The sequence below is a fragment of the Oncorhynchus masou genome, chromosome 17 (assembly GCF_036934945.1).
Source record: "Oncorhynchus masou masou isolate Uvic2021 chromosome 17, UVic_Omas_1.1, whole genome shotgun sequence".
NCBI lineage: Eukaryota > Metazoa > Chordata > Actinopteri > Salmoniformes > Salmonidae > Oncorhynchus > Oncorhynchus masou.
In genome coordinates this window covers 7,364,638-7,390,127 of record NC_088228.1, presented here as the reverse complement: position 1 = coordinate 7,390,127, position 25,490 = coordinate 7,364,638, and the positions used below count along the sequence as shown (strand labels likewise).

At 43.8% G+C, this 25,490-nt stretch overlaps 2 protein-coding genes across 10 annotated transcripts in view; both read left to right on the top strand.

The window, feature by feature from the left end:
* The window catches only part of LOC135558363 (anion exchange protein 2-like), a 53,729-nt gene extending 51,729 nt beyond the window's left edge, over positions 1 to 2,000 (top strand). Inside the window, exons 22-23 of the mRNA XM_064992110.1 lie at positions 851 to 1,024; positions 1,238 to 2,000. Of these exons, the coding sequence (XP_064848182.1) occupies positions 851 to 1,024; positions 1,238 to 1,318 (255 nt within the window). The 3' untranslated portion in view covers positions 1,319 to 2,000. The remainder of the gene's footprint in view (positions 1 to 850; positions 1,025 to 1,237) is intronic.
* Positions 2,001 to 5,916: 3,916 nt separating this feature from the next.
* Positions 5,917 to 25,225, top strand: ubtfl (upstream binding transcription factor, like). Of its 9 annotated transcripts, none has more exons than XR_010458349.1 (20): positions 5,917 to 6,098; positions 8,632 to 8,738; positions 9,143 to 9,324; positions 9,536 to 9,619; positions 9,738 to 9,893; positions 10,340 to 10,404; positions 10,603 to 10,723; positions 10,884 to 10,994; positions 11,685 to 11,806; positions 12,124 to 12,265; positions 12,480 to 12,521; positions 12,640 to 12,777; positions 14,351 to 14,512; positions 14,831 to 14,959; positions 16,276 to 16,361; positions 18,091 to 18,280; positions 18,524 to 18,571; positions 20,336 to 20,476; positions 23,886 to 23,998; positions 24,226 to 24,312. XR_010458349.1 is itself a non-coding variant. In XM_064992117.1 (20 exons), the coding sequence occupies exons 2-20, from the start codon at positions 8,678 to 8,680 to the stop codon at positions 24,702 to 24,704; spliced, it is 2,109 nt and encodes a 702-aa protein (XP_064848189.1). In that variant the 5' UTR covers positions 5,917 to 6,098; positions 8,632 to 8,677; the 3' UTR covers positions 24,705 to 25,225. The 9 variants fall into 9 exon arrangements, 7 of the variants coding, with proteins under 7 accessions (XP_064848189.1, XP_064848188.1, XP_064848187.1 ...); XM_064992117.1 differs by lacking the exon at positions 23,886 to 23,998 and adding an exon at positions 24,624 to 25,225 and having other exon boundaries at positions 12,640 to 12,753; positions 14,831 to 14,941; positions 24,226 to 24,315; XR_010458350.1 differs by having other exon boundaries at positions 5,918 to 6,098; positions 20,336 to 20,410.
* The last annotated feature ends 265 nt before the right edge of the window (positions 25,226 to 25,490 follow it).

The following is a 25,490-nucleotide window of genomic DNA, read 5'->3' as shown; positions in this document are numbered from 1 at the left end:
CTGATACCACTACTACTACTACAACTGATACTACTACTACAACTGATACCACTACTACTACTACTACTACAACTGATACCACTACTACTACTACAATTGATACTACTACAACTGATACCACTACTACTACAACTGATACTACTACTACAACTGATACTACTACTACAACTGATACCACTACTACAACTGATACCACTACTACTACTACTACAACTGATACCATTACTACAACTACCACTGATACCACTACTACTACTACAACTGATATCACTACTACTACTACAACTGATATCACTACTACTACTACAACTGATACCACTACTACTACTACTACTACTACAACTGATACCACTACTACTACTACAATTGATACTACTACAACTGATACCACTACTACTACTACTACTACTACTACAACTGATACTACTACTACAACTGATACCACTACTACTACTACTACAACTGATACCATTACTACAACTACCACTGATACCACTACAACTACCACTGATACCACTACTACTACTACAACTCATACCACTACTACTACTACAACTGATACCACTACTACTACTACAACTGATACTACTACTACTACAACTGATACTACTACTACTACTACAACTGATACCACTACTACATCGGATACTACTACTACTACTACAACTGATACTACTCCTACAACTGATACTACTACTACTACAACTAATACTACTACGACAACTGATACTACTACGACAACTGATACTACTACTACAACTGATACTACTACTACAACTGATACTACTACAATTGATACCACTACTAACACAACTCCTCCAACTGATACTCTCATATGTGTGTGTTCCAGGTGAGGACCCTGCGGATGCACCTGTTCACAGGGATTCAGCTGGTGTGTCTGGCGGCTCTGTGGGCGGTCATGTCCACAGCGGCCTCGTTGGCCTTCCCCTTCGTCCTCATCCTCACCGTGCCCGTCAAATGGTTCCTGCTGCCCCGCATCTTCACCACACGCGAGATGCAGTGTGTGAGTCTAACCACATGGATACACACACACACACACACACACACACACACACACACACACACAGTCTAACACTGTTGCTTAAAATAGTTTGGGTTTTATTGTTGTTGTTTTTTTATACAGTTGGATGTTGCTTCAGGTGACTTTGCCTGTAAAATAACCCTGGCCATAACCTTTACCCTTGACTTGTACCCCTGCTCTCTCTTTGTGTCCTAGTTGGATGCAGACGACGCAGAACCGAAGTTTGATGAGAGGGAGGGACAGGATGAGTACACAGAGATGCACATGCCTGTATAATGCTTGGTTGGGGCCAACGTGATGGACATCCTGCTGACCAATAGGCACCCAAGTCCTATACTCCAGGAAGTTGCTCCTAACCCACCAAATCCTTTGTTTGTTAACCTGATATTTTATAAACGCACCACTGATGGTTTGAACGGTTTAATATGTATTTTATTGAATTATTTTAAAAACATTTTTAGAGTCCCAACTCCCAAATCATGTTTTTTTTGGTCAGTTTTTACTATTTTGCTTTTCGGAAGGTGGATATATACTTCGAAATTCTTTTAGTCATTGTTACAATGTTGAATCATGTTTTTCTGTATCTTTGGGTTATTGTTGGGGTGTTTTAATTACAGGTGGGAGTTGGATTTGCTATGTGTCAAAGTAAAAGATTGTTGTCCACATAAAAGCTGCTGTTTGCCATTGTAGTGTAAACCCCCCTTGAGAAGCCTATATTCAGCACCTATTCAAGACTTGTGGTGATAGCAGATATTAATTACTTCTGGTTTACAGTGTCTTCTGTTTGCTTCTGTGGTGGCGTTATCACATATGCTATGTGGCTATGCAAGTTGGTTCTGATGATATACGGTCTGTTACAGTGTAATCAAGCACGCCAAAGAGTTCTGGTTGTGTCTCAGTAAGTTTGTTTTAGAATCGGGTACAGTGGGTAAGTGATTGAACGTTGTTCAGGTGTTGGGGGGGGTTACAGGGGTATGATACATTAAGAATAGGGGTGCCTACATCCGTTACAATGTTGTTTAAAGAGCAACTGCCCCTAAAAACCAACTTCTCATTTAGAAAACTTCCAATGTGGCATCAGTATGAGTCAGAAACATTTACTCTACTGTCAAGATTTACTACAAAGTGTAAATAGGATAATTTTGGTCATGAAGGCAGTCTCATGCAAAACGGAGTTTTGCGAGACTTGTGGTCATTACTCCATCACAACGTAAATGAATGTTGGGTTTGTTTCAATCCTGCTGGCAGCCCACAAGCAATCATCAATTCAGAGAGCAGCTGCACATGACCCGATCTTAATGCCTGTGGTAAATTTGGGCTGACTTTGGATATTCCTATGGGGCTAGTTAGGGACCATGGTAAATGACACAATGTATATGGGACATTATGTTAAAATTGCAATAGTTCCACATTTCAATGACTTAAAAATCACAAACCAACTATAAATTGTAGAAATTCATATACAAATATTGAAAGCATTTAATGGGGAAACTAAAAGGTTTTGCAACGTGAAAATATTGTCTCATTTACATTGTGTAATTTATTGACGGCCACTAACTAGCCCCGGAGATAGGCTATCCAAAGTCAAACCAATTTTGTCACTGTCGCACACCAGCAAGCTGAAGCTAATTTGCTAAATAACTCTTCCTACCTGTGAACACACACACACACACAACACACCCACATCAGACCACACCCCAAAACCAACTTGAGGTTTAAATTCAGTCTTGGCAGCTAGTATTTCTTACGGAACCTAATGTAAAATGAGGCCAAATCAGGAAGTGCAGTCACCCTTTAAAAGCAGCCCTCATTCAAACGGATTCATTATTTGCAATTGAATGAATACAGGCCTAGCACTACAGTAGCACTACAGTACCCTTGGTGTATATTTGGGATGGTACATGGCGGAAGTCTTCATTTGGCAATCTTTGCCTCAGGAAGAAAACGTGCCAAAAATTTTCCCCCTATCCTATAGGACTGACAAACACTGTATATTTTTTGAAGAGCACATTGCTGAAAATGACGTTCGACCGACCTGCTTAGATCTCACCACTGTGCTTTTTTCACCCCAAACGTGTTAAAGATGTTTGGTCTCATTACACAAATAATCCATCATACCTGAATACACTACATACCACTTTTAAGTGAGTCACTTGATTCTCACTGCCATGCACTCCTACCGTAGTCGTGTAGTCTTTGTTTGACTGTCTGAACAACATCTCCACCCATTTCTCTTGGACTCCATTTAACTGTAGTAAATGCCTACTGTGTATTTTGCATATGGAGCCTTGTCTTGTTCCAGAGTATGACTATGGCCTTCCATGCTTGATCTACATATGAGGACCAGCTATGTGGTTGTGCCTGAAAGAGTTAAAGCGACATTCACTACAAATCGGCGTGATCTGAAAGCACCAATGTGAAAATGCAATCAGTTTAGCCAACTGTGCTTTTCATCATCTTTGGGAGGGAAATCACCTTACATTTCAATTGTGTACTACAGTTTGAGTATGATTATGGCTTTAATGTACAATCACCAAAAAGTCGGGAGACATTCTATTCCATACAAATTAAGGCATTTGTAAGTATGTATGCACATCTATTTACTTAGGGCCCAGTAGTTACTCATGTCTATAAACCCAATAAGGCTAGTCCATTCATAACTGCTGTTTCCATCTTAAAATGTAACTGAATGTGTTGTAACAACACATGCAGCCATAATCAAAGTTATTGATATTATGTTTACTTTCTACCACATTAAAGTTAAACCACATGCAATGCAGTTGTTTGCAAGTATTCCAAAAGTAATGCAGTAGGAATACTGTCTCGTTGAATCACTGCAAATGAAGAGCACTGGATTCCTTGAATGTGTTTGCTATCGTGTGGTCCCCCCCCAAATGCTTTTTTTTGCCTCTGTTGCAGATTTGCTAGCATCCAGAAATATGCTAAAATATTAACTCATGTTCTCTCACATTGTATTACTCGTTTTTTTAACTGCAAATATTATAGCATTTTATATTTCAAATCTATTGTTGACATGCAGGGATGTAGAAATGAGAGTGAGAAATAAAGAAGAAATAAAATATATTATAAAAATATATCCATATATTTTCTTAGGAACCAATCATGGTTCAAGTGCTTTCAGGCGTTAGCTACATTGCAATATGTTAAAATAGACAATCTTCCTTGCTCTAGCAATGCCAAGTTTGTAGAATTAGAGCTTTGGCTGATTTTAAATGTTTTTTTTTTTATATATATGTACAAATAAATTAAGCTTAATGAACTGAAGCAGATGTGTGTAAAAGTTGTTTTTCTTTTCAATTTTCAAGGCAGGCAGCAGGTAGCCTAGTGGTTAGAGCGTAGGGCCAGTAACTGAAAGGTTGTTGGATTGAATCCCTGAGCTGACAAGGTAAATATCCGTTGCTGTTCCATGATAGGCTGTCTTAACTGACTTGCCTAATAAAAATAATAAAGAAGACTGTCTGTTCCTGTATACAAGTGTTTGTAAAGGTGTTAAGGCAGATACCTGAACATTTAAAGTGGAATATGTATTTTATATTTATTTAACTAGGCTAGTCAGTTGATAGCAAACTCTTATTTACAATGGGGACAGCCTACACCGGCCAAACCTGGACAACGCTGGGCCAATTGTACGCCGCCCTATGGGACTCCCAATCACCGCCGGTTGTGATACAGCCTGTATTTATAGGCTATACATTATGTATTGTACACATTCTTCTTGTCATAATCATACATGATGTATCACCTAAACTCCCATAAAGGAAATGTATTAGTCACTGGCTGCATGTGAAAGTTTTAAATAAAAAGTACAATGAGTGCATGGCAAATGAAACAGGATGAAAGAATAGGTTCATCATCTTTAATTATATTGCCTACTGCTGGTTACCGCTATATGTAGGCCTATACATTGCTCAACAGTCACAGCTCAGCTTTTTCACGTGACACACCACAGCCGATCCTGATAGGTCTACAGTTGTGCTGCGTTCATATAATGTCGGAAACTCGGAAATGTTTGAATTGCATACTCGTCGTAAAAATATGATACAGGTACCTGCGTTTCCTCTTGGGAAGTATCAGAACCGACCAATTGGAAGCTCTGCGCTAATAACTGACTTTAATTTGAACTCGGAAGTCCCGAGTTTCCAACAGGACGTGAACGCGACCTTATTATTACATGCCAGTCTCAAATAGATGAGGGATTGCAGTGAAGGGCCGTCTCCTCCTTTCCCCGTCTATTGGCCAGTTTCACTTAATTCCACAGCAGTGAAATGTGCGTGACGGCTGTTAGCCCACATGAAAGGGAGACTGAGGAAAAAAGTCAAGTATGTCCGCAGCCTGTTGTCATTTCAGATTATGGATAGGCATTAGCAAACACAGAGTTGAGATATATGCAGGACACATTGCTTGCAAGTGCTACACTACTTGAACGTTTAATTTATTTCCTCATGCCTTTCGATTCCGAGCCTTGGATGAAACTGTAGTTATTGTCCATCCATGGATCTCTCAAATCCCACTGTAGTTCGTTTTCTGAGGCCCTGTAATTCCTGGAAACCTGTGGATAGGGTAGGCTAATCGGTTTAGCACTTCATGGACACTGCTAAAATGAAGGGGGTGGCGGATAAATGTCTAGCTAGAATTAAGTATATTATTTTATAATCTCTAAGAAAGACTCATGAATTGTCTACAAATATCTAAATTATTTTAAATTGATAAAATGTGTAAATTAAATGCGCTATTCATTAAAGATAAATTACAGCACCACGATCAAGCTATTTCTTATGAAATACTGCCGTATGTTTTTAGCTTGAGCCTCCGCCTTTGTCTCCTTCTTTCTCGCATGTTTTTACTTGGAGTTCCTCCCCCTGCGGCGCTGGGCGGAGTTTCATACCGAACAAGACGCTCCTTTTGTCGGATCCGTTCCGACCTGACTCCCCGGGGTTTACGGCTGAAAAAACGACACTTAAAACAGCCCTAAAATAATTAAAACACGAATACCTTGATTTGTAGTAACAACGCTGGTTTCTAACTGCCACGAAAGGTGAGTGAAAAGTTGTGTTTTGATGGCGTTAAAAGCGATTTTTAAGTCGTGTCTCCCCGAGTCTTTATAACATTCATGGCGGCTCTGCAGTGAGAGCTTTGGGGCGAAAGCAAGCAGATGCGTTCGCTCGCGTATCTGTTTTTCAGCAAGTTCTAGCTTTATAAGCATTTCTGAACTTTTCACTTACTGCTTTGGTAGTTAGAGGACCACATTGACAGTTAAATGCAATCTCCATATTATAACATTTAAAAAAGGCGACTTTTCACAAATTGACGATTTAGACTATGCTACAAAATGCACTATACACATCCAGTCTGCTAATATGGCATTGAGTCTACAGTAGTTCTTGTCAATGTACTTAGTGTAAAATATATAAATTGATTTGGTAGCAAGTTTTCATGCCAGCGGAAGCTGCGTTTTGACTCCTGCCTGAATAAGGGCGCCATTACTGGGGTAGCAAGCAAAGAACGGTCGGTGTTCCCAAAACAAACTTCAAAGGCTTAGCCTTGATTCAAAATAGAAAGACATTTTAAAATAGTAATGCCACGGCCCCTCGAATGCAGCGTAGCGCTCTGAGCGTAGCATTTTATGTTTTCATAGTTTTAGGCTATGAAATACTCACAGGATTGTTATCGGTAGATGTATAGATGGATGCGACATTTTTTTTAAAATGCAATGTAACGTTTAGGCCTATTCTTTAAGTTTGCAGTATATGTTTTCCCGAAGTTTGACCTTGTGAGCGGGCCACGATGACACTACACCGAGAAAGCGACGCCTCGGTCGGGTGCACAGCTGCGCCACAGCTTGGGGGAAGCGGGCGGGGGTAGGCGCGCACTTTCTGGCAGTTCGATTCAGCCCTCCGCCACGGAATGTTAAAGCATTCTATTCCCTTGTCTAGAACGCTCCCTTCATGCTATAAAATGTAGGCCTATTATCTAGCCTAGGCTATTTAAGGGATTTCGTATCACCCCATGTGGGAAAATATCTTAATTTAAAACGTACGTAGGCTACATTTGTTGTTTGAGACAGTTGTGGATGTATTTATGTAGCCTTATCAAGTAGCCTAGGCTAAAACTATTTGGATATGGCACAACTGTCAGAGGGTTCAGCGGCAGGAGTGGTGTTTTGACCGGTACCTGGTGACGTTTTACTGCCGAGCGGTCCCCATTGTTGACACTATCACATATGCACTCAAACCTGAAAACAAATGTTTAATTTAGGTCTATCGTGTAATTTAATCATTGGGCTATGCCTTGAAACTATACGTAGGGTTTTAAAAGTTGCCTGGTGCAATATCTATCGACCGACACAGTCGCGGTTAGTTAGCCTATCTAGGCTATGCAGTTCAGGGGTATAGGCCTGATGAAAAGAAGCTGAAAAGACCAACGGCGGCCGCGGAACTATGCGCCCCCGAGATGACTGCATGCCCCTTTGCGTCCCACTTGGTACAGGGACCGTACGTTTCTCAAATTCTGCATTATACATTTTCAGAACATACCGAATAAAGAACGGTTGGATATTGCGCTCATTTGTACTATATTAGCCTACAGGCCTAGGCTATTATAAGCGCCTTGACGCGCTCCTGTCTACCGGGTGACAGGCGAGGAGGTTGGCAGGCACACAGCACTTGCGTCTCACGTCCGGAGTCGAGACCGAGGCTTCGAATTTGGAAACGCTCGTGTTTGGATTGCTGGGCTCAGCACTAACTCCATTTTTTTTTGAAGATAGTCTGTTCTAGGGTATTTCAACGCTTATTTTAAGCTGCAGCATTTTATCAATTACTCAGTTGACAAGCAAAAACTTCAGTTTGCTCTCACCGCGCCATCACTTCGGTAAGCTATCCACCACAGTGAAAGGTCAGCTGAGCGCTTTGATAACGTTCCGAAAAGCAGCAATCTCCAAACGAATTAATGATGTATCCATTCGGCTGTCGTTGAAAAACAACACGATGAAACAATAAATTGATCGATCCTCTCGGTAAATCGTATTGTGTGCCACTCTTTCCAGAAGAACACGATGTACCCTCATATGGGAAAGGATGGGTAGACTTGGGCGGAGCATCCGCATGACCGACTTTTCCTGTATCAGAAATACACGTGTCGCTATTTTGTGTTTTAAAAGTGTAGCTTTTGAAAACGTATTTGTGCATTTCCTATTGGTTACCCTACTTGTAGTAAAGACGTTTGACCTTGCGCGTAAAGGTGCTTTGTCACCTGAATAATTGTCAAGTCGCGCAACTTCTCCAAATCAACTAATTTAGTCGTGGATGGAACCATAAAATTACATTAGAACACCTGGATGGAACGTCATGAGTCAGTTCTGGAACTGTAGATATATTCTCGTGTAGATACATATCTTTACGCCTATATTGGAATTGGTGAGTTTTTAGCATAGGCTGTAGCTCACAGACAATTCTCTCCGTGCTATTTCCACTTTTAGCCATAGTTAATTTGTTTATAATAGGAGTTTTTTTCTTCTTCTAAAGTTGTGACAGACGGGACCCTAAATATTTGAATAATTTGTGGTTCTCCAGAATCTCTAGAAGCCGGGTCAGTTGAACTGCCCACAGACGCTGCACCATGAACGGCAGCAGCAGTGTGTCCTCTGCCTCACAGACCATCCAGATAAAAACAGAACCAGGTAGGGTACATAAGCAAAACCACCCCTTCATCAACCACAAGATGTAGTATTTCTTCTAATTCTAGTTCTGTAGTTTTGTGGCTCCTTCCATCATGTGTGTCCCAATTGGTTGTAAATGTATGATTTCTTGGTGTATTCTTGCCTTTAAAGTTGTATAGTGGTAGCCTTGGGTCTCACAGTCACAGGATAAGTGATGTGTTAAATTCTGGTTGACTATTGAAAGATTAGTGGGGGGGGGGGGGGTTTGTTGACATTTTACTTAGATTTGTCTGACTGTTGTTTATCTATTCTGGGGTCAGCTTGAGGTTTATTGTGTCTAATAAAAAAAGGCAAGACAAAACACACCTGCTCTTTGATGTTACTTGATGGATGTGTGTGCGGTTGTGTGATTGTCTATGCTCCAGTTGTGGATGCTTGGAGTAAGGAGGACTGCCTCACTCTTTTGGAGAGAATTCGGAGCCTGTTGCCTGATGGTGATGCCATGAAATACAAAACCACAGAATCCCACTTTGACTGGGAGAAGGTCTGCTTCGGAAGCTTCACCGGTGACATGTGCAAACAGAAGTGGGCGAAGGTGTCCACCGAGGTTAGCCAATTACAAGTCACAATTTTAGCCAATCACAACAGCAGAAAAATATATTTTCTGTTTTGAATCTGTGGAGGGAAGTGTCACAAATTACAGAAAGCAATGTCTGTAGCATCTTTTTCTACTGGAAAAATCTTACTGTTGCGAAAAAAAAAAAATGTTTACAACAATTTCAGGTTAGACCTTAATCCATTTGATACTATGTGTTCAGGTGAGGAAGTTTAGGACTATGACCGAGCTCATAGTTGATGCCATTGAGTTTGTGAAGAACCCTTACAAAGGGAAGAAATTGAAGGTAAGCAATCAGGTTTTACTTTGTACCCATGAAATGTCACAAAATGCTAAGGTTATACTTTTCAATCTCACATCTTCTACCATACAAATGACCATTGTTCTGTTTTCCACGCTTTCAGACACATCCAGACTTCCCAAAGAAACCCCTTACACCGTATTTCCGGTTCTTCATGGAGAAGCGAGCCAAGTATGCCAAGATCCACCCGGAGATGAGCAACCTTGACCTCACCAAGATTCTGTCCAAGAAATACAAGGAACTCCCAGACAAGAAAAAGGTGATGGTCAAGTCTACCATGCCGTTTCATTATGCCTTTGGGATCATCTTTATTTAATTCAAAGGCAGATCCCAAATCTGTACATAACATAACTGTATAAAAAAAACAGAATGGTTTGTGACTGGACAACTACCTGAACCGATTACTTACTTTTCTTGCCTCTGAATTGATAGCTTTCTAGACAGCCTCTCTTCTTCCATTAAAAAAAAGAAGAAGAATTGAACCTTTATTTAACTAGGTAAGTCAGTTAAGAACAAATTCTTATGTACAATGACGGCCTACTCCAGCCAAACCCGGATGACGCTGGGCCAATTGTGCGCTGCCCTATGGGACTCCCAATCACTGCCTGGATGTGATACAGCCTGGATGTATCACATGGGAGTAACTCTGTTTAGTTTTTCAGTTAATAACTAATTGAGTGAGGGTTATTCTCTGTTCCCCAACAGCAAAAGTACATCACAGAGTTTCAGCGAGAGAAGGAGTCTTTTGAGAAGAATATGGCCCGATTCAAGTGAGTGGTGTTTTTTTTGTCTCGTTGAAGCCAGCCGTCAGTGGCCCAATTAGCTTCCTCTGCTGAATAATAAACACTTTCCTAAACTGACACATTTTCCTTGAAAAGAACCCAAGTTATCACTTTCCTCTATCTGTTGGTTGAAAGGGTATACCACCCATATACAGCTGCCTTAACGTCTTTGCTCTTGTTCCCCAGAGAGGACTACCCGGAGTTGATAGAGGAGAGAAAGAAGTCGGACCTTCCTGAGAAACCCAAGACGCCCCAGCAGCTGTGGTACAACCATGAGAAGAAGACCTACATGAAGCTCCACCCTGATGTGAGTGTGTGCGGTGCAACCCGCCCAACTAAGTCTGGGATTTCACAAAATGATACTGTCAAGTGTTGTGCTTCCTTGAATTTACCCTAAAAAGAAAATGTCTCTTTTGGAATTCTTGGTGCTGAATGATGAATGCCATTCCTTTCTCTGGGGTTACCAGGTGAGCCAGAAGGAGCTGAAGGAAGCTCTGAGGAGACAGTGGTCCCAGCTGTCAGACAAGAAGAGACTTAAGTGGATCAGCAAGGCCCTGGAGCTGCAGAAAGACTACGCGGTAAGATGTTTGGTGTGAAGGGGGGACGGAGTTCAGAGGATTCGTACATTTTCAGAAGGATAGCGCCTCAAGACACAACTTGGTAATCATCTACTATTCTTTTTTTCCTGGTAGAAGAAACGAGCAAATTTGCCATTTTCTATGTGATATACACTGCATAGAGAGTAAGGCTGTGTGTACACGTTTCATGAATTGGTCTTTTGTCTAATCAGATCAGCTCTGAGAAAGATCTGATGTGATTGGTCAAAATACCAATTATTGGTATTTAGATCATTAGATCAGATCAGTAGATTAGAATTGGTCTGCCTGTGTAAACGCAGCCTTGCAAGTACATTCTAAATAATTAGTATTTCATTGCCTTTTTTTGTGGAAATTACAGCACAATCAATGACAATTTCAGTGACTTAAAAAATAAATAATTAAAGGCTTGATGAGAAATTGTCTCAATTTTTTTTATTGACACCTGAAAAGTGTAGCCTAGTGGTTAGAGCATTGGACTAGTAACCGAAAGGTTGCAAGTTCAAACCCCTGAGCTGACAAGGTACAAATCTGTCGTTCTGCCCCTGAACAGGCAGTTAACCCACTGTTTCTAGGCCGTCATTGAAAATAAGAATTTGTTCTTAACTGACTTGCCTAGTTAAATAAAGGTAAAATAAAATAAAAAAAGTTTGAATCCATGGTTCTCTCCAGGGTTGTATGAGAGTCTACCAAGAGGCCCATCCAGACGCTGAAGAGCATGTCAAGTCTGTCCTCACCAAAGCCGAGCGGCAGCTCAAGGACAAGTTCGACGGCAGGCCAACCAAACCACCGCCGTAAGTTGCTTGATCGGAGTCGCACAATATTCTTTCAATAAAATAATATAAGTGGGAGAGGGGGGTAGCAGAATGGGGAGGCACTGAGGTGGGGCTCACACCCCCATGGTCAGGATGTGATCAAGTATCAGCAGCGATACCAGACTCTGGCACAGCTTCTTGACAGTTCTGAAAAGACCAAAGGTATTTATGGATTGGAGATCCTTATGCAAACAGTAGCTCTTGGTTTCTCAGTGAAAACATCTGTTGAGTTTAAAGACCTTTTGTCGTCGAATTCTATAGCGCTGAACTAGGTTCTTGGCTTTTCGGGTCTTCAGGAACGGTTACTCCCTATACTGTGCCGAGCTGATGGTGAACATGAAGGATGTTCCCAGTACGGAGCGTATGGTGCTGTGCAGTAAGCAGTGGAAGGTGATGACGCAGAAGGAGAAGGACATGTTTCAGAAACGCTGCGAGCAGGTCAGTCTTGTTCCGTTCAAGGGGGGAAATGCAATGAATCACCAGTATTTTGTCTTTATGTCGTAGACCGGCCCAGCACAGCATCCTTAATAGATACTTTAATTATCCTGGCCTCTATAGGTTGCAATATGTAATGTGAAAGTTTGAAAGGGTTTGGTGAGCCATGATGAAAGTTTTGTATTCTTGTCATTCACCCCTGTGTGTCTCACTACAGAAAAAGAAGCAGTACGAAATTGACCTACAGAGGTTTCTCGAGGTAAGTAGAAATGAATATACCCATAGTACTGTAGTACATATCACACTACACATTCTTGGCTGACCTGAGTTTTAGTAGTGGAAGTCTGGCAGGCTACATGTCGGTTCTCTTTCTCCAGAGCCTCCCGGAGGAGGAGAGGGACCGGGTGATGACGGAGGAGAAGCTGGGGGGCTCGCGGCTGGGCATGGGGGGTGTTGGCAGCCCTCACAGATCCAAGTCCCCGTCTGCCAAGGTGGGTCTCACAAAACTACAACAGGTATGTCACCACCTTTTCAGCCACAAGGTGGGCTTTCTGTTAGATTACAGTGAAGCTGGGCTATGGCTTTCTGTTAGGTTACAGTGAAGCTGGGCTATGTCTTTGTTAGGTTACAGTGAAGCTGAGCTATGTCTTTCTGTTAGGTTACAGTGAAGCTGGGCTATGTCTTTCTGTTAGATTACAGTGAAGCTGGGCTATGTCTCTGTTAGGTTACAGTGAAGCTGGGCTATGTCTTTGTTAGGTTACAGTGAAGCTGGGCTATGTCTTTGTTAGGTTACAGTGAAGCTGGGCTATGTCTTTCTGTTAGATTACAGTGAAGCTGGGCTATGTCTTTCTGTTAGGTTACAGTGAAGCTGGGCTATGTCTTTCTGTTAGATTACAGTGAAGCTGGGCTATGTCTCTGTTAGGTTACAGTGAAGCTGGGCTATGTCTTTGTTAGGTTACAGTGAAGCTGGGCTATGTCTCTGTTAGGTTACAGTGAAGCTGGGCTATGTCTTTGTTAGGTTACAGTGAAGCTGGGCTATGTCTTTGTTAGGTTACAGTGAAGCTGGGCTATGGCATTCTGTTAGGTTACAGTGAAGCTGGGCTATGTCTTTCTGTTAGGTTACAGTGAAGCTGGGCTATGTCTTTCTGTTAGGTTACAGTGAAGCTGGGCTATGGCTTTCTGTTAGGTTACAGTGAAGCTGGGCTATGGCTTTCTGTTAGGTTACAGTGAAGCTGGGCTATGTCTTTCTGTTAGGTTACAGTGAAGCTGGGCTATGTCTTTCTGTTAGGTTACAGTGAAGCTGGGCTATGTCTTTCTGTTAGGTTACAGTGAAGCTGGGCTATGTCTTTCTGTTAGGTTACAGTGAAGCTGGGCTATGGCTTTCTGTTAGGTTACAGTGAAGCTGGGCTATGTCTTTGTTAGGTTACAGTGAAGCTGGGCTATGTCTTTCTGTTAGATTACAGTGAAGCTGGGCTATGGCTTTCTGTTAGGTTACAGTGAAGCTGGGCTATGGCTTTCTGTTAGATTACAGTGAAGCTGGGCTATGTCTTTGTTAGGTTACAGTGAAGCTGGGCTATGTCTTTCTGTTAGGTTACAGTGAAGCTGGGCTATGTCATTCTGTTAGGTTACAGTGAAGCTGGGCTATGTCTTTCTGTTAGGTTACAGTGAAGCTGGGCTATGTCATTCTGTTAGGTTACAGTGAAGCTGGGCTATGGCTTTCTGTTAGATTACAGTGAAGCTGGGCTATGGCTTTCTGTTAGGTTACAGTGAAGCTGGGCTATGGCTTTCTGTTAGGTTACAGTGAAGCTGGGCTATGGCTTTCTGTTAGGTTACAGGGAAGCTGGGCTATGGCTTTCTGTTAGGTTACCTTCACTGTAATCTATGTCTTGCTAAGCTACAGTGAAAGTTTGGCACCTGGTCAGTCACTGGGAAATTTTATTGGTCACATTTAGCAGATGTTATTGTGAGTGTAGTAGATGTTTGAACTATGTCACCTGTTAAGATTTTACATTTAAAGGTATACTAGGTACACAATGTATATGCCACCCGCGTTGACACCAGGTCTGTCTCTGTATGGGATTCCTTCAGGAGCGCTGTCGCGAAGCTGAGCAGGGGCACTGGGTACACTCTGGCCTGACGGCGAAAGAGAAGCGCGACGGCAAGAAGAGGACCAAACTCCCTGAGACACCCAAGACTGCCGAGGAGATGTGGCAACAAGGCGTCGTAGGAGACTACCTGGCCAAGTACAGGGTGAGAAAGAGGGACTATTATGATTTTATCTTAATTAATATCCCTATATTCATTTTTATAGTTCTCTCTGGTTTTATTGTTTCACATTTAGATTGAAGTAGTTGTTTTCCAACAACTCAACAAAACCATATATTCTTTTACAAACACTGTATACTGTGGCGGGTCAAATTAAATTAGCTGGTGGGCCAGTTGTGGAGCTCAGACCACCAGTTGAAGTCCCATGCTGTACAGCATCTAGGAATGCGCTTTTAATCCGTATAAGTCCTAAAGTGAAAAAAAAAAAAAAAAACTTCTGTGTTCCATGTCTTCTGGTTACAGAGTGACCGTAAGAAGACCCAGAGTGCCATGGAGTCAGCCTGGAAGGCCATGGAGAAGAAGGAGAAGATCCCTTGGATCAAGAAGGCGGCTGAAGACCAGAAGCGATACGAGGTTCAGTACCGGCCCGTGGTCAGTGACCAGACGTTTTGACCGCTGTCTTCTCCAGTTGTGCTGAAGAAATGTCAAAATGTTGGTCGCCCTCCCCACCTTCTGCTCCTCCCCATTCCTGTTTCTCCAAGCCACCTCCTCCCCATTCCTTCCCGCCCCCTACCCTCCTCCAAGTCCCCTCTCCTTCCCCACCCTCCTCCCCATTCCTACCCTCCCCCAAGCCACCCCCTTCCCCATCCCTCCACGTAATGTCCTCGGTTGCAACACTCCCTACTGAGTTACAAACTGCCTCTGGAAGCAACGTCGGCACAAGAACTGTTCATTGGGAGCTTCATGAAATGGGTTTTCATGGCGAAGCAGCCGCACGCACACAAGCCTAAGATCACCATGTGCAATGCCAAGCGTCGGCTGGAGTGGTGTAAAGCTCACTGTGGAGCAGTGTTCTCAGGAGTGATGAATCATGCTTCACCATCTGGCAGTCCGACGGACTAATCTGGATTTGGCGGATGCCAGGAGAATGCTACCTGCCCCAATGTTTAGTGCCAACTGTAAAGTTTGGTGGAGGAGGAATAATGGTCTTGGGCTGTTTTCCATGGTAGGGCTCGGTCCCTTAGTTCCAGTGAAGGGAAATCATAACGCTACAGCATACAATGCCATTCTAGATTATTCTGTGCATCCAACTTTGTGGCAACAGTTTAGGGAAGGCCCTTTCCTGTTTCAGCATGACAATGCCCCTGTGCACAAACGAGGTCCATACAGAAATGGTTTGTCGAGATCGGTGTGGCCTGCACAGAGCCCTGACCTCAACCCCATCGGACACCTTTGGGATGAATTGGAAATCCGACTGCGTGCCAGGCCTTATCGCTTGACCTCACTAATGCTCTTGTGGCTGAATGGAAGCAAGTCCCCACAGCAATGTTCCAACATCTAGTGGAAAGCCTTCCCAGAAGAGTGGAGGCTGTTATAGCGGCAAATGGGGGGGTGAACTCCATATTAATGCCCATGATTTTGGAATGAGATGTTTGAGCAGGTGTCCACATACTTTTGGTCATGTAGTGTGTGTTTGTTCGGTGTTGGAATATGTAATGTGTATGTAATGAGGATCCAATCAACAGTCCCTGTGTTTTAATGGGTGTAATTTTCATGAGCCATATTTTTTTGACATGGATTAAATATGGCAAGCACTTCCAAATACTTGATCGTCACTTGATTTAAGTTGCCCTTTAAAATGGAATCCTTTGAGAGTATTTGACATGTACAGTACACCCAGGTCTGATGCGTTGTTTGTGTGTGCGTGCGCGCGCGTGTGTGTGTGGTGAACTGTACTTGTCCTGCAGAGGGAATTGTTGGAGATGAGAACAGCCCAGGCAGGAGCAGGCCAGAGGAAACCCAAGTTTGAAGGGGAGCCCAGGAAGCCACCAGTGTGAGTAACTACACACTGACCCTGGAGTGTTATTGATGTTACTGGTGTAGTTTTGTCATATGGCGTCTTTGCTTATCCTTGCCCAAATTATTTATTTATCTTTTCACTTTGCTCCATCCCATTTTTCTATTCCACCCCCCCCAAATGTCCTCCGCTTTCCACCCCCCCCTAAATGTCCTCCGCTTTCCACCCCCCTAAATGTCCTCTGCTTTCCACTCCCCTAAATGTCCTCTGCCTTCCACCCCCCTAAATGTCCTCTGCTTTCACCCCCTAAATGTCCTCTGCTTTCCACCCCCTAAATGTCCTCTGCTTTCCACCCCCTAAATGTCCTCTGCTTCTCACCCCCCTAAATGTCCTCTGCTTCTCACCCCCTAAATGTCCTCTGCTTCTCACCCCCCTAAATGTCCTCTGCTTTCCAACCCCCCTAAATGTCCTCTGCTTCTCACCCCCCTAAATGTCCTCTGCTTTCCACCCTCCCCCTAAATGTCCTCTGCTTTCCAACCCTCCCTAAATGTACTCTGCTTTCCAACCCCCCTAAATGTACTCTGCTTTCCACCCCTTCCTAAATGTCCTCTGCTTTCCAACCCCCCTAAATGTACTCTGCTTTCCACCCCCTTCCTAAATGCCCTCTGCTTTCCAACCCCCCTAAATGTACTCTGCTTTCCACCCCTTCCTAAATGTCCTCTGCTTTCCACCCCCCCTAAATGTCCTCTGCTTTCCACCCCCCTAAATGTCCTCTGCTTTCCACCCCTTCCTAAATGTCCTCTGCTTTCCACCCCCTTCCTAAATGTCCTCTGCTTTCCACCCCCTTCCTAAATGTCCTCTGCTTCCCACCCTCCCTAAATGTCCTCTGCTTTCCACCCCCCTCCTAAATGTCCTCTGCTTTCCACCCCCTTCCTAAATGTCCTCTGCTTTCCACCCCCTTCCTAAATGTCCTCTGCTTTCCACCCCCTTCCTAAATGTCCTCTGCTTTCCACCCCTTCCTAAATGTCCTCTGCTTTCCACCCCCTTCCTAAATGTCCTCTGCTTTCCACCCCCTTCCTAAATGTCCTCTGCTTTCCACCCCCTTCCTAAATGTCCTCTGCTTTCCACCCCCTTCCTAAATGTCCTCTGCTTTCCACCCCTTCCTAAATGTCCTCTGCTTTCCACCCCCTTCCTAAATGTCCTCTGCTTTCCACCCCCTTCCTAAATGTCCTCTGCTTTCCACCCCCTTCCTAAATGTCCTCTGCTTTCCACCCCCTTCCTAAATGTCCTCTGCTTTCCACCCCCTTCCTAAATGTCCTCTGCTTTCCACCCCCTTCCTAAATGTCCTCTGCTTTCCACCCCCTTCCTAAATGTCCTCTGCTTTCCACCCCTTCCTAAATGTCCTCTGCTTTCCACCCCTTCCTAAATGTCCTCTGCTTTCCACCCCCTTCCTAACTGTCCTCTGCTTTCCACCCCCTTCCTAAATGTCCTCTGCTTTCCACCCCCCTCCTAAATGTCCTCTGCTTTCCACCCCCTTCCTAAATGTCCTCTGCTTTCCTTTGCTCATTTTTCATGTATTTGTTCACCACCTTAATCGGACACGTTAAGCCTAGAAAGATCCTATTTACTACTACCGTTTGTGTTGCTACCGGTTAGTATGAATGTATACATTTGATTGAGATGGGCCTACGCCATTAGTTTGCTCATGGCTTGCGGTTCATATTGACTGTTATGTGGGTATAATTAAACCTCTGTGTGTGTGCAGGAGTGGCTACCAGATGTTCTCCCAGGAGTTGCTGACCAACGGCGAGCTGAACCACTTCAGCCTGAAGGAGCGGATGGTGGAGATCGGCAAGCGCTGGCACAAGCTCAGCCAGAGTCACAAGGACAAGTACAAGAAGCTGGTGGAGGAACTGCAGATTGAGTACAAGGCCGAGCTGGAGGCCTGGGTCAAGGTAAGGGTCATAGGTAAAAAAAAGAAATATATATATTTCTTAGGCACCTTTCTAAAATGTGGACACCCAAGGTTGTCACAGAAGTAGACATTGGTACACAAGGCATGTACTCGGAACCTATGCATTGTATTCTTAAAAAAAAAAAAATAATAGTTAAATACAATGTTAGCGACAGCACCTTTTTTGGAAGAAATCAGTCTTTTGTCATTTCTTCAACCCTTTTCTTTCTGTCGTCCCCTTCAGTCTCTCTCTCCCCAGGAACGAGCGGTTTATAAAGAGTTCTCCACCACGGTGAGTTTCACGCTGTCAAATACGCATGTTGTTTTGTTCTTGACACCGATTCCTCAACGCAGCACTTCATATACAATGCCCTAAACACTCCTGCTTATAACCCTTCACTCTAATGCAATATGGTCATTCTACATTCAGATTCCGTGGCTATAGGTACTCTTTTTCTCCGTCGCGAGGGAGTTCTTATAACCTGATGCATTTTGTCAATTTTAAATTGACTTTGTAGCCTGATATAGCCTGATTATTTTCAGCCAACTTAACAAGATTCAACAACTGAGACATAAACTGAACAAGTTCCATGGACATGTGACTAACAGAAATTGAATAATGTGTCCCTGAACAAAGGGGAGGGAGGAGGGGGGGTCAAAATCAAAAGTAGCACCAGCTGCATTAAGTACTGCAGTACAACTCCTCCTCATGGACTGCACCCGATTTGCCAGTTCTTGCTGTGAGATGTTACCCCACTCTTCCACCAAGGCACCTGAAAGGTCTTGGACATTTCTGGGGGGAATGGCCCCTAGCCCTCACCCTCTGATCCAACAGGTCCCAGACGTGGGATTGAGATCCGGGCTCTTCGCTGGCCATGGCAGAACACTGACATTCCTGTCTTGCAGGAAATGACGCACAGAATGAGCAGTATGGCTGGTGGCATTATCATGCTGGAGAGTCATGTCAGGATGAGCCTGCAGGAAGGGAACCACATGAGGGAGGATGATGTCTTACCTGTAACACACAGCATTGAGATTGCCTGCAATGACAAGCTCAGTTCGATGACGCACCTCCCTAGACCATGACGGACCCTCCACCTCCAAATCGCTCCCGCTCCAAAGTACAGGCCTCAGTGTAACGCTCATTCTTTCGACGATAAACGCAAATCCGAACATCACCCCTGGTGAGACACAACCGCGACTCAGTGAAGAGCACTTTGTTCCAGTCCTGTCTGGTCCAGCGACGGTGGGTTTGTGCCCATAGGCACCGTTGTTACCGGTGATGTCTGGTGAGGACCGGCCTTACAACAAACCTACAAGCCATCAGTCCAGCCTCTCTCAGCCTATTGCGGACAGTCTGAACACTGATGGAGGGATTGTACGTTTCTGGTGTAACTCGGGCAGTTGTTGCTGCCATCCTGTACCTGTCCCGCAGGTGTGATGTTCGGATGTACCGATCCTGTGCAGGTGTTACACGTGGTCTACCACTGCGAGGACGATCAGCTGTCTGTCCTGTCTCCCTGTATTACTGTCTTAGGCGTCTCACAGTACTGACATTGCAATTTCTTGCCCTGGCCACATCTGCAGTCCTCATGCCTCCTTGCAGAATGCCTAAGGCACGTTCACGCAGATGAGCAGGGACCCTGGGCACCTTTTGATGTTTTTCAGAGTCAGTAGAAAGGCCTCTTTAGTGTCCTAAGTTTTCATAACTGTGACCTTTAATTGCCTACCGTCTGTAAGCTGTTAGTGTCTTAACGACCGTTCCACAGGTGCATGTTCATTTATTGTTTATGGTTCATTGAACAAGCATGGGAAACAGTGTTTAAAACCTTTACAATTAAGATGCGTGAAGTTATTTGGATTTGTACAAATCCTGAAAAAGGGATGTTTCTTTTTTTGCTGCATTTACATGGAAACAGAACATCATCCTATTAACATATAGCTACTAATCATCAATGCTTTGAGCTTGAAACTTGTGTGCTGGTCTTATACCGCCATCTTTCCATCCCCCTGCCCATTATCCCTCCCTCATTCTCTCTCCCCCCCTTTCATGCAGAAACGGCGGAGCACCACCAAGGCGCGGGGGGGCCCGGGGGCCAAGGTTCGCGTGACTGCAGTGAAGGGGAAGGCGGTAGGTGCCAGAGCCGCAGCAGCAGGGGTCGGGGGGGGCAAGAGGGCCATGGCGTACCGGGCCAAGGTAACAGTGCCGTTCTCACCGGACTGCTTCCCGTAAACAGACGGACACACACAGGCATGCACTCAAGCCAGACACACGCAGGCATGCACTCAAGCCAGACACACGCAGGCATGCACTCAAGCCAGACACACACAGGCATGCACTCAAGCCAGACACACGCAGGCATGCACTCTGATTTTTAAGCGGTGGCATGGGTGTGGGTGCTGTGTGTGGTCCTGACATTTTTGTGACATAACGTGCTTATGTTTGTTTTAACCTGTTATGTTTGGGTGGTTGTCCTATGTGTGTGTCCTATAATTGTGTATTCCATGTGCTGTTGTAAACAAGGGTTGGAACCGGTTCAACTAAATTATTTGAGGAACAGAACTGAACGTAATCTATCCTGTTCCGGAACAAAACTGTTATTTTAAAAGCATGGGAACCAGTTAATAACGTTAGTTGACGTCCCGGGAGAAGAATGGATTGACTTTTTCAATGCCAGTTAAGGATACTATAGTTATCACATTTCACATTGGATTTATTCACTACAAAAAAAGTAAGATGCTTTTAATTCTAGTGCTGCTCTGCACACACACACACACACACACGTTTGTTAGTCAGCTAACGTTTGCTCTGGTCCAATGTTAAACCAACTTGGAAGTTCAGACATTGAAAGTTCCTCCATAGAAGCCACTCCTCCGTAGGTATAATACTGTGGGCCTAATTCAGATAACGCATGTCATAAGATGCCCAGCACTTCAAGGCAGCACAATGTGATTGTCTTTCATTGTGATTAAACCATGCTGTTTCCCGACCTTCCTATACCCATTTTTAAATTACTTAGCCGCTCCACAGCAAGCAGCTCTGTCCGCACTGATTGGTGAAGTAATTAAATGTCATATCTATCTATACATACAGTACCAGTCAAGTTTGGACACCTACTCATTCAAGGGTTTTTCTTTATTTTTACTATTTTCTACATTGTAAAATAATAGTGAAGACAGCAACTATGAAATAACACACATGGAATCATGTCGTAACCAAAAGTGTTAAACAAATCTAAATATACTTGACTCTTCAAAGTAGCCACCCTTTGCCTTGACGACAGCTTTGCACACTCTTTGCATTCTCTCAACCACCTTCACCTGGAATGCTTTTCCAACAGTCTTGAAGGACTTCCCACATATGCCGAGCACTTGTTGGCTGCTTTTCCTTCACTCTGCAGTCCAAACCATCTTTATTGAGTTGAGGTCGGGTGATTGTGGAGGCCAGGTCATCTGATGCGGCACTCCATCACTGTCCTTCTCAGTCAAATAGTCCTTACAAAACCTGGAGGTCTGTTGGGGCATTATCCTGTTGAAAAACAAATGATAGTCCCACTAAGCACTAACCAGATGGGATGGCGTATCGCTGCAGAATGCTGTGGTAGCCAAGTGTGCCTTGAATTCTAAATAAATCACAGACAGTGTCACCAGCAAAGCACCAACACACCACCTCCACCATGCTTCACGGTGGGAACCACACATGCTGGGATCATCTGTTCACCTCCTCCATGCTTCACGGTGGGAACCACACATGCTGGGATCATCTGTTCACCTACTCTGCGTCAAAAACACAGCGGTTGGGACCAAGAATCTAACATTGACAGATTTTCCACCGGTCTGTTCATTGATCGTGTTTCTTGGCCCAAGGGAGTCTCTTCTTCTTATTGGTGTCCTTTAGTGGTGGTTTATTTGCAGCAATTTGACCATAATATGGACTGTTCTTGTTGTAATATGGACTTGGTCTTTTACCAAATAGGGCAATCTTCTGTATACCACCCATACCTTATCACAACACAACTGATTGACTCAAACGCATTAAGAAGGTAAGAAAGTCCACAAATTAAGGCACACCTGGTGACTACCTCATGAAGCTGGTTGAGAGAATGCCAAGAGTGTGCAAAGCTGTCAAAGGCAAAGGGTGGCGACTTCGAAGAATCTCAAATATATTTTGATTTATTGAACACTTTTTTTGTTGTTGTTTTGGTTACTACATGATTCCATATGTGTTATTTCATAGTGTTGATGTCTTCACTATTATTCTACAATGTAGAAAATAGTCCAAATAAAGGAAACTGTTGACTGGTACTGTATGTATATTCACATTTTCCAATTCCAATGGGTTCAGAGCCTTATTTTGCTGGTTGGAAGAGTGGAACGGAATGAGAAAAATAATGGTTCTCGTTCAGAACAAAACGATTGGAAAATGTTGGTTCCAACCTCTGGTTATACAGGGCATTCAGAACATATTCAGACCCCTTGACTTTATCCACATTTTGTTACTTTACAGCCATATTCTAAAATGGATTGAATAGTTTTTCCTCTCCGTCTACACACAGTTATGACAAAGCAAGTTTTTATTTTTGCCAATTTATTAACCACCCCGGAAATATGACATTTACGTAAGTATTCAGACCCTTTAGTACTTTGTTGACGCAGCGAGTCTTCTTGGGTATGATGCTACAAGCTTGGCACACCTGTATTTGGGGAGTTTCTCCCATTCTTCTCTGCAGATCCTCTCAAGCTCTGTCAGGTTGGTTGGGGAGTGTTGCTGCACAGCTATTTTCAGGTCTCTCCAGAGATGTTTTATCGGGTTCAAGTCCAGGCTCTGGCTGGGCCAATCAAGGACATTCAGCCACTCCTGTATTGTCTTGACTGTGTGCGCTTAGGGTTGTCCTGTTGGAAGGTGAATCTTTGCCCCAGAGGTCCTGAGTGCTCGGGAGCAGGTTTTCAATGATCCCTCTGTATCCCATCTTTCCCTCGATCCGGTCTCCCAGTCCATGCTGCTGAAAAACATCCCCAGAGCATGATACTGCCACCACCATGCTTCACCGTAGTGATGGTGCCAAGTTTACTCCAGATGTGATGCTTGCATTCAGGCCAAAAAGTTAAATCTTGGTTTCATCAGACAAGATAATCTTGTTCCTCATTGTCTGATAGTCTTTAGGTGTCTTTTGGCAAACTCCAAGCGGGCTGCCATGTGCCTTTTACTGAGGAGGCCTGATTGGCGGAGTGCTGCAGAGATGGTCATTCTGAAAGGTTCTCCCATCTCCACAGAGGAACTCTAGGGCTCTGTCAGCGTGATCATCAGGTTCCCCTCCCTGACCAAGGCCTTTCTCTCACGATTGCGCAGTTTGGCGGCCAGCTCTAGGAAGAGTCATGGTGGTTCCTGTCTTATTCCTTTTAATAATGATGGTCGTTCTATTCTTAGGGACCTTCAATTCTGCAAAACAATTTCGTTACCCTTCACTACATCTGTGACTCGGCACAATCCTGTCTCGGAGCTCTATGGACAATTCCTTCGACCTCATGGCTTGGTTTTGCTCTGAGATGCACTGTAGACAGGTGTGCCTTTCCAAATCATGTTTAATCAGTTGAATTGACCACAGGTGGACTCCAATCAAGTTGTAGAAACATCTCAAGGATGATGAATGGAAACGGGACACATCTGAGCTCAATTTCAAGTCTCATAGCAAAGCGACTGAATACTTATGTATATAAGGTATGTTTTTAAAAATTTATTTAATACATTTGCCAACATTTCTAAATTCCTTTTTTCGCTTTGTCATCATTGGGTATTGTGTGTAGATTGAGGGGATAAAAAAAAAATCTATATTAGAATAAGGCTGTAACGTAACGATGTAGGGAAGGGGTCTGAACACTTTCCGAATGCACAACGTTCTGTAAACGGGTGAGTCTGCAGTAGAGGCGTGACCCTGTGCTCTACAGCAGGATACATCCGACTCAGATGACGATGACAAGACGGACTCGTCAGACTCCGACGACGAATCATCCGGCAGCTCCGACAGTGAAGATGATGTGAGTTTTCCAAGCCAGGGGTCATCCGCACTATGCTTTAGTGGAGACTTGGGTCAAATACATTAAAGCAAAAAAATATTCAAGTATGAGGTCTGCTTAATTTACCTCCAGTGTACATCTGATCAGTTCCATTGCACTGGGCAAACCACATCAAAAGCTGCAGAATTATTTAATCCAGCTGTTGTCCTGTCTCTGTACTCTTGAATGACCCAGCTGTTGTCCTGTCTCTGTACTCTTGAATGACCCAGCTGTTGTCCTGTCTCTGTACTCTTGAATGACCCAGCTGTTGTCCTGTCTCTGTCCTCTAGAATGACGATGATGATGATGACCAATCTGAGGGCTCCAGCAGCTCTTCCTCAGAGGACAGCAGTGACTCAGACACAGACTAGCCCCCCCCCCATCCTCCCCCCCCCCAGAAGAGGAGGGTCTGTGCGGGACACGCTTCCTCGTGAGTCAGGAGCAGTCATGGTGGCGTCATCAAAACGCTTTGCACGTTGGCTCCTCCCACCTCTTTCTCGCAAGGGGAAATGAGCGACGGAGAGAATAAATAAACGGAGGAGTCTTGCTCCACCTCCAGTTGTTGACCTGGAGAACTTTTACTCAAAACGGGACAAGTTCTCATTTACAGGGCTTTGTTACGTGTTCAATATTATTATTATTTTTTTGCCTTTATATTAGGTGTTATTACGAATATTTTCATTATTTTTTAAACTTTGAGAAAGACATTTTAAACTTTAGCCGATTTTGAGGGTTTTTTGAACAAGTCTAACTTGGAGGGGTATGTTGAGGAGTTTGGCGGTTTTTGTCCATGAGTCTCTGGCAGTCCGTGCTGAGGGAGGACCGTTGCTGTTTTCCCTCCATTAAAACATCTGGTCAAACCCTCCAATAAAATGCACTTTTTTCTCTTGTATTCTGTGTGATTTCTTTTGTACTGGATATAATTTATTAATGTAAGAGAGGTATGCTCAGCAACCAAAATGGCAGCCTAATTCATGTTTTTTTATGAAGGGATGATCCACTCAATACAGCCATTTTTTCCCTCTCCTACTGACCTTGGCTGTAATCAATTCCCCAATACCTGTATGTATTTTGCTTAAAGTTGAACAACTATTTAGATAAGTATCCCTTTCTGAAGAATTTCTGCGTAAGATTTGAGGTCTCTATTGCAGGTAAAG

Excerpts from the sequence above, each read along its gene's own strand:
- ubtfl (XM_064992112.1), top strand. The coding sequence starts at position 8,678 with ATGAACGGCAGCAGCAGTGTGTCCTCTGCCTCACAGACCATCCAGATA. Across the intron at positions 11,807-12,123 it reads AGGCCAACCAAACCACCGCC|GAACGGTTACTCCCTATACT; the intron begins GTAAGTTGCTTG and ends TCGGGTCTTCAG. Across the intron at positions 18,572-20,335 it reads ATAAAGAGTTCTCCACCACG|AAACGGCGGAGCACCACCAA; the intron begins GTGAGTTTCACG and ends CCTTTCATGCAG.